Source organism: Pan troglodytes, chromosome 9 (genome assembly GCF_028858775.2).
Source record: "Pan troglodytes isolate AG18354 chromosome 9, NHGRI_mPanTro3-v2.0_pri, whole genome shotgun sequence".
In the NCBI taxonomy this organism is placed as follows: domain Eukaryota; kingdom Metazoa; phylum Chordata; class Mammalia; order Primates; family Hominidae; genus Pan; species Pan troglodytes.
In genome coordinates this window covers 21,430,123-21,437,093 of record NC_072407.2, presented here as the reverse complement: position 1 = coordinate 21,437,093, position 6,971 = coordinate 21,430,123, and the positions used below count along the sequence as shown (strand labels likewise).

Below are 6,971 nucleotides of genomic sequence, written 5' to 3'. Positions count from 1 at the left end.
CTGCAACTTCTGCTTCCCGGGTTCACGCAATTCTCCTGCCTCAGCCTCCCGAGTAGCTGGGACTACAGGCATGCACCACCACGCCTGGCTTTTTTTTTTTTGTATTATTAGTACAGATGGGGTTTCACCATATTGTCCAGGCTAGTCTTGAACTCCTGACCTCATCATCTACCTGCCTCAGCCTCCCAAAGTGCTGGGATTACAGGCGTAAGCCACCGCACCTGGCCGACAAATGGAGTTTCAAAAGACCAGGGACATGATATGTCCTGGCCAATATCTCAGATAATGCCCCCTTGTGACAGGGGCCGTCAGTCCAGAAGTCTCCTGTTCTGTTCACCCACAGATTTGTAGGCCACTACTACTAAGCATCATACAGGGGGTCTGGAATCCCATGAGGGTGCATGTCTGGGAAGGCCTATGTGTTGTTTTTTACATTATAGTGCCATGTGTCGGGGTGGTTACCCAGAGCCTGCCATTCCCAGCAGGACTTTCAACCAGGAGGAGACGCTGAATTCTGAAAGCCTCCCCTCCATATGGCTTCCAATTTTCTTAGATCATCCTTATGTCTTTTTCTCCAAACTTCCAAGCTTTCAGCAATTACAAGTATGGTGTTATAATATTTGAGATCTCCCAGGTATGGTCCTTTTCCTCTGCTTTTAAAACAGGAGGAGGCATTTGCTATTACCCGGCCAACTTTTCCTAGCCTGAGGGTGTGAGGCTTATCTTTGGGGAAAGTGTTTTCTGGCACCAGGGAGGAAATGCTTTCCTGGGAGGAGTTAGTTACTCAGTTGAAAGTGTTCCCATACCATGTTCCATTTATGCCTGACAAGTCTTTAATGGCTAAAGGTAAAGCTAACAAAGGGAATCCTAAGACAGTAAATACCAAGTCATCAAGAGGTTCCTTAGTGTTACTGAACTGAGCAAACCGCTCAGGACAGACCCAGCAATTTGTCTTGTATAAATGGGACATGGCTGATACAGTAGAGGCTAAAGGGTGTGACGTATTACCAAACCCAATAAAAAGTCCTAGCAGACTCGGCCCTACCGGGTAGAGGCTTCTTTAAATGAGGGACATTGTTGTTTTGGAAGTACTTAGGGAGCCCAAAGTGAGGAATTATTTAACTAATTAGTATTCTCACCACCTCAGAGGCCTTTTCTGTTGGGCATGGGAATGCCTCTACCCAGTTAATGAAGGTATGCACCCACACCAAAAGACATTGAATGCCATTTATTTTGGGCATATGGGTGAAGTCTATCTGCCAGTCCTCCCCTGAGTAACTTCCCATCCTTTGAGTGCGGTGGGGAAGAAGTCATCTGTTAAAGGGATTATTTTTAAGAGGGTTTCACGAGTATTAACAACCTATTTGACCATTTTTAGTAGATTTTCTCCTGAGAACAATCTTTGGATGCACTGATGTCTTATGCTTTCCTAAGTGAAAGGCTCAGTGGAGGATTTTAAGAATCTTCCATTGGCTGGAGGCTGGCAAGCGTACTTTGCAATCTTCTGATTGTAACCATCCTGAGGGTTGAAAAGTATACCTCGAGAGGTGGCCCATTCTATCTCTGTAGGGGAATACTGAGGCTTTATGTCCCTTATGTAGCCCTCCCAAATCAGAGGGGTCTCAAGTGTATTGGGACCTTGGGGCCTTCTTACTGCTGACTTAGCTCTTTGGTCTGCTAGCCTGTTTCCTTTGGCTATTTCATCTACCCGCTTCCGATGCCCTCTGCAATGTCTGACCACTAATTCTCATGGGAGGAACACTGAGGATAATAGCCTGTTGATGTCTTGATGGTATTTAATGCAAGACCCATTAGCGGTGAGGAAGTGCCTTTCCTTTCAGATGGCAGCATGGGCAAGGAGAACTAGAAAGGTACACTTGGAGTCAGTATAAATGTTAGCTGTCTTTCCTTTGCTTAGTTCAAGTGCTCTTGTGAGAGGGATCAGCTCAACTGATTGAGTGTGTGTGCCTGGTGAGAGAGGCACATTTTCAATGTTATTTAGGGTGACTACTGCATATCCCACTTTTCAGACTCCCTGTCCTACAAAAGAGCTCCCATCCATAAAGTGGGTCCAGTCTGGATTTTCTAGGGGAATTTCTTTGAGATCCTCCCTAGCGGCATAGGTTGTACTACAGTCTGTTCACAATTATGTTCAGTTTCTCCAGTTTCCTCTGGGAGGAAAGTGTCTGGGATCAGGCAAGGTCAGGTTTTTAACTGGACTGCAGATTCCTCTAGCAGCAAAGCCTGATACTTGAGGAGGCAGCTGTCTGTTAGCCAGAGACTCGCTTTAGAGGACAGCAAGCCTGCCACATTATTTATGTGAGGCATAAACAGGTTATTCCCCAGGGTTAACTTGGTGGCCTCTGGGACTAGCAGGGCCACTACTGTAACTGCTCAGAGGCAAGCTGGCCATCCTTTAGCCTCCAAGTCAAGCTCTCTACTTAAGTAACCTACTGGCTGTTGAGCTGGGCCTTGAACTTGAATTAAAACTCCCAGGGCCATTCCTTTCCTTTATGAATCATAAACTTTAAAGGACTTCCCTACAGAAAGACTGGGGGCTGGTGCTTTAAGCAAGGCTTGTTTTAACTGATTAATGGCCTTTTGACCTTCAGGTTCCCAGGTCAGGAAGTGAGTTTTAGCCACTTGAATTTCTTTTATAAGGTGATATAAAGGGCAACCTATTTTATCATACCTGGGTATCTATAACCTACAAAAACCTGTAATGCCCAAGCATCCCTCAGCTGCTTGAGGGTTCTGGGGAGAGGAAGGGAGGAAATGGGATTAATCCTCTCCTCACCTAGTGCTCTTGTTCCCTTCTGACAAGACCAGACCTAGGTACTTTACCAAAGTCTGATAGAGCTGAGCCTTAGATTTTGAAGCCTTATATCCCTTTCCAGCTAGGAAATTAAGGAGAGCCTCAGTGCCGTCTCAAGAAACTTCCTCAGTCGGGGCACAGAGGAGAATGTCATCTACATATTGTAAAACTTTAACCTGAGAATGGAAGAATTCGAAGAGATCTCTTGACAATACTTGCCCAAATAGGTGGGGGCTATCTCTAAATCCCTGAGGCAGTACAGTCCAGGTTAACTGGGTGGTTTGATTGGAGGGGTCTTCAAAGGTAAACAAGTATTGGGAGTCAGGGTATAAAGGTATACAGAAAAAGGCATCCTTTAGGCCCAGAACTGTGAACCATTTAGTTCCCTTGGGTATTTGAGTTAGCAAAGTATAGGGACTGGGATCTACTGGATGAATCGTAATCACAGCCTCATGAATAAGGCAGAGGTCCTGAACTAGTCTCCCTTCCCCATTGGATTTTTGCACCCCTAATATTGGGGTGTTTCAAGGGCTACTGCAAGGCCTAAGGAGGCCTTGTGCCTTTAGGTTATCAATGCTGGCATCTAGCCCTTTTCTATTTTCTGGCTTCAGGGGGTATTGTCTCTGGTTAGGAAAAAAAGTGGGATCCTTGAGGTGGATCCAGACTGGTATAGTGGTTATAGTCCGGCCACTTCTTCCCTGAGTTGCCCAAACCTCTGGGTTAATGCTGGTTTCCACTAAGGGGAGGCGGAGTTTGTCCTGGAGCCATAAGGATGGTGGCCCCCATACGTGCTGGAATATCTCTATCTAATAAAGGAGTGGGACTTTCAGGCATGACTAAAAAGGCCTGTGTAAACAGTAGGTCCCTCTGACTGCAACTAATAGGTTGAGAAAAATATCAAGTTAAAGTCTTTCCTGAGATGCCCACCATGGTTGTGCTATGGGAGGAACGAAGGCCTGAATTGGAGAGGAAAACAGAAGCCTGGCTCCAGTGTCCAGAAAGAAGTCTACCTTCCTCCCTTTGAACTCCAGAATCACCTGGTGCTCCTAGGTAGTAACAGCAGTCTGAGCCACTGTAGCCAGGGAGTTGAGCCCCAGGACCCATCAGTCCTGCTGGACCATTTGTGAGACTGGCTCTGGACTCAGTGACCTATGCTTCCCAGGACAGTCTGCCTTCCAGTGGTCCCCATTGTATACTGGACAGGGTTGAGGTGGCTTCTTCTGGCTGCCTGGGCAGTCCCTTTTGAAGTGCCCTAGTTTGCCACATTGGTAGAAACTAGCAGGTGCACCTTGGGGATACTGGGTTTTATACAAAGTGGCCACCAGAGTCTCTGCCTTTTTCTTGTGTTTCCTCTCCTTCCCCTGGGCCTCCTCCTGGTCCCTATTATAAAAGACCAAGGTGGCTACATTCAGGAGGTTTTGTAAGGTGCTATCTAATCCCATGGCCTGTTTCTCTAGCTTCCTTCTGATATCAGGGGCTGTCTGAGTAATAAACTTGTCTTTCAAAATTAGCTGTCCCTCAATTGAATTATTTATGTGAGGTATAAACATACCTCACAGGAGACAAGGAAGTGTGTTTCACTACAGCCTCTCTCAGCCTTTCCAAAAAGGCTGAGGAATTTTCATCTAGTTTTTGATCTATCATGGAGAGTTTGGGGTAATTAAGAGGCTTGGCTCTGGTCCTCTGTAGGCCCTCTAATAAGCACATTTGAAAATGTTTTCTTTGCCACTCATCTAAGGTACCACTGGGGTCTGAATTATGTTGTTCAAGGGGCACTGCCTCGCTTCCTATTGGGTATGTGAATGCTGGTTCTTTCTCACCTTCTTTCCTTATTGAGTGGCTATAGAAGACATGTTGTTCATCTCTGAATTTTTCTGCTGCCTGCAGGGCTACCTGTTTTTCTGTAGTAGTTAAGAGTTTAAGAGCAACATAACATCACCCCAAGTAAGGTCAAACACCTGAGTTAGGTTTTGGAAAGCCTCTATATATCTATCAGGTCATCAGAGAACTTGCCCAGGTCCCCTTTTATTTGCCCAAGGTCCTGTAATGAAAAGGGAACTTGGACCCTAGTGGCACCACGTCCATCAGGCATTTACTGTAGGGGTAACAGTAAAGTTGGGGGTTGGGAGGATAGAACTGGAGTTGTTGATGTTGTGGCTGGAGGAGGTTCCCAGATAGGGGAGACAGGAAGGATTGGGGCATCCGGAACTGCATCCAAGTGTTCCCTGGGGGTTTGTTTCTCAGACTTTGCAGAATTATCATCTATGGACTTGCCTGATGTAACTGTTAGGAGAGCAGGGTCAATTCTACAACACTGACAAAGATCTGGGTTGTCTTGCAAGGCAAAGAAGGCTTGCACATAAGGAACCTCACACCATTTGCCCTCCTGTCTGCAGAAAACATCTAGTTGTTGAATGGTATTAATATTAACACTTCCCTCAGGAGGCCAGGCCTCCCCATCCTGCAGCTGGTAAGACGGCCATGCCCGAGTGCAAAAGAATATGAGGTGCTCTTTCTTCAGAGTCTGAGTGTCAAAGGAGTTCCAGTGTTTCAGAATGCACTTGAGAGGAGTATAGGCTCAAGATGATTTGTTACATATCTAGAAAAAGAGGAGAGAAAAGGCATCCCTTAGTCTCCTTTGTCCTTCTGGAGTGACTGACAGCAGAGAGAAAAATGGAACGGGCATCCCCCTTCTCCTCTTCCCTCCCATTTCCTCAGGTTCCTGGTGACCATTATAGGTGCTGCCCATGGATCAAAGCATGACCTTCACCCATGAATCCGGAGGAGCTAGTTTGTGCTCACCTGCACAAGGTCCTAGCTCTCTGCCCTGCTGAGTAGGTTTCCTAGACCTACTTGGCCCATAAGGCTCCTGAGATTCCCTAGAACCCTGGGAGAGATTGTGCAGTAGTTGGATTGGGGCAAGACCCTTTAAGGAAGGGAACATCTTAACTCTATCCTTACATCCTCTTACTACCACCCCGGCAAAGTTATGAATTCCTAGAGAATGAGACCAATTGATTTCTAAACACAAGATCCCTTTCTCACTTAGATGCCAGTGTAGCTGTGTACAGAACAGATGCCTCAAAAGAATGTAAAAATTGAATGGCTGTTCTCCCTCCAATGGGGATAACACTGAGGCTAAAATCTGTCTTCCCAGGGTAGCTTCCTCCCGGCTGTTGAAAGAGGAGTTTTTCTGCTTACAAATAGGGCATGGGGCCTGATCACTGAAAGAGGGACATAAGAGAGAAAGGAATCAGGGAACTAGAGGTTTTGGGCAAAGGGCTGACAAGGCTTCTCACAGAGAAAAATCCCATCCCACTAGGTAGCACTATAGGGTTTGAAATGTTAGGAAAAAACTCTGACTACAAATTCTTTCTAAGCAGAGGTCAGAAAGGGAGGTTTGGGGCTTAATAGGCTGTCCCCATAATATGCTGTCCAGTAGAAAAAAACTAGTTTGTCTCATAGAGGGAATGCTTAAATTCATTGGGCAATGCTGAGCTCTTACATGAAGGAAAAACAACCTGATGGAGAAAAGGGTATTCACTTGGGGTGAAACATCCCCCTATAGAGTGCCATGAATGTCTATCACTGGGGGGACAAAAAGGCCCTAAGTGAAAGTTTAGGCTGAAATCTTGAAGTCCCCCTGTCTCAAGGAAATCACAAAAACGACAATTATTTGAGTTACATTCCTCGTTACTAAGGCACTTGCTGACTTTGCTTAACAGGATTATCTCCCCAGGCTATAAAGACACCCACAACATTGCATACAAAGAAGGAATAGGAGACATAGTAGCTGTGAAAAGCAAGGAAGAAAATGCAATAGAAAAGTCTGGAAGTCCTGGTGCCAACATTCTGATGGGCTGTCAGGGGCTGGAGTTGGTCCAGGGACCTTCAGGTAACACTGAGGAGTAGCCTCAAACAGAAACCTTCAGTTGCCCCAGGACCTCCTTCTAGCCCATGTGACAGCTAAGTCCTCTGTGAAAGGAAACTGGATTAGAACAGAGCCAACATTCCCAACACCTGAGGGTGAAGGGGGACTGACAAAGTCCTCTCCAGCAAGCCTGTATCTTAAGTCTCATAAGGTTGGCAGCCGCTCTAAAAGCTTTTAACTGGCCCAGTGTTTTGTTCAGTCTTCAGGAAAAAATCTGAGGATAAG

The 6,971-nt window shown here is 46.0% G+C and overlaps 1 protein-coding gene across 2 annotated transcripts in view; it reads right to left on the bottom strand.

Moving 5' to 3' along the window:
• Positions 1-567: 567 nt before the first annotated feature.
• Positions 568-6,971, bottom strand: part of NCR3LG1 (natural killer cell cytotoxicity receptor 3 ligand 1) — a 39,318-nt gene continuing 32,914 nt past the window's right edge. The window contains exon 5 of one of the 2 annotated variants that reach the window (XM_054661264.2): positions 568-5,414. In XM_054661264.2, coding sequence (XP_054517239.2) covers positions 5,394-5,414 — 21 coding nt within the window. In that variant the 3' untranslated portion in view covers positions 568-5,393. The remainder of the gene's footprint in view (positions 5,415-6,971) is intronic. The other variant, XR_008537815.2, reaches the window with a different exon arrangement.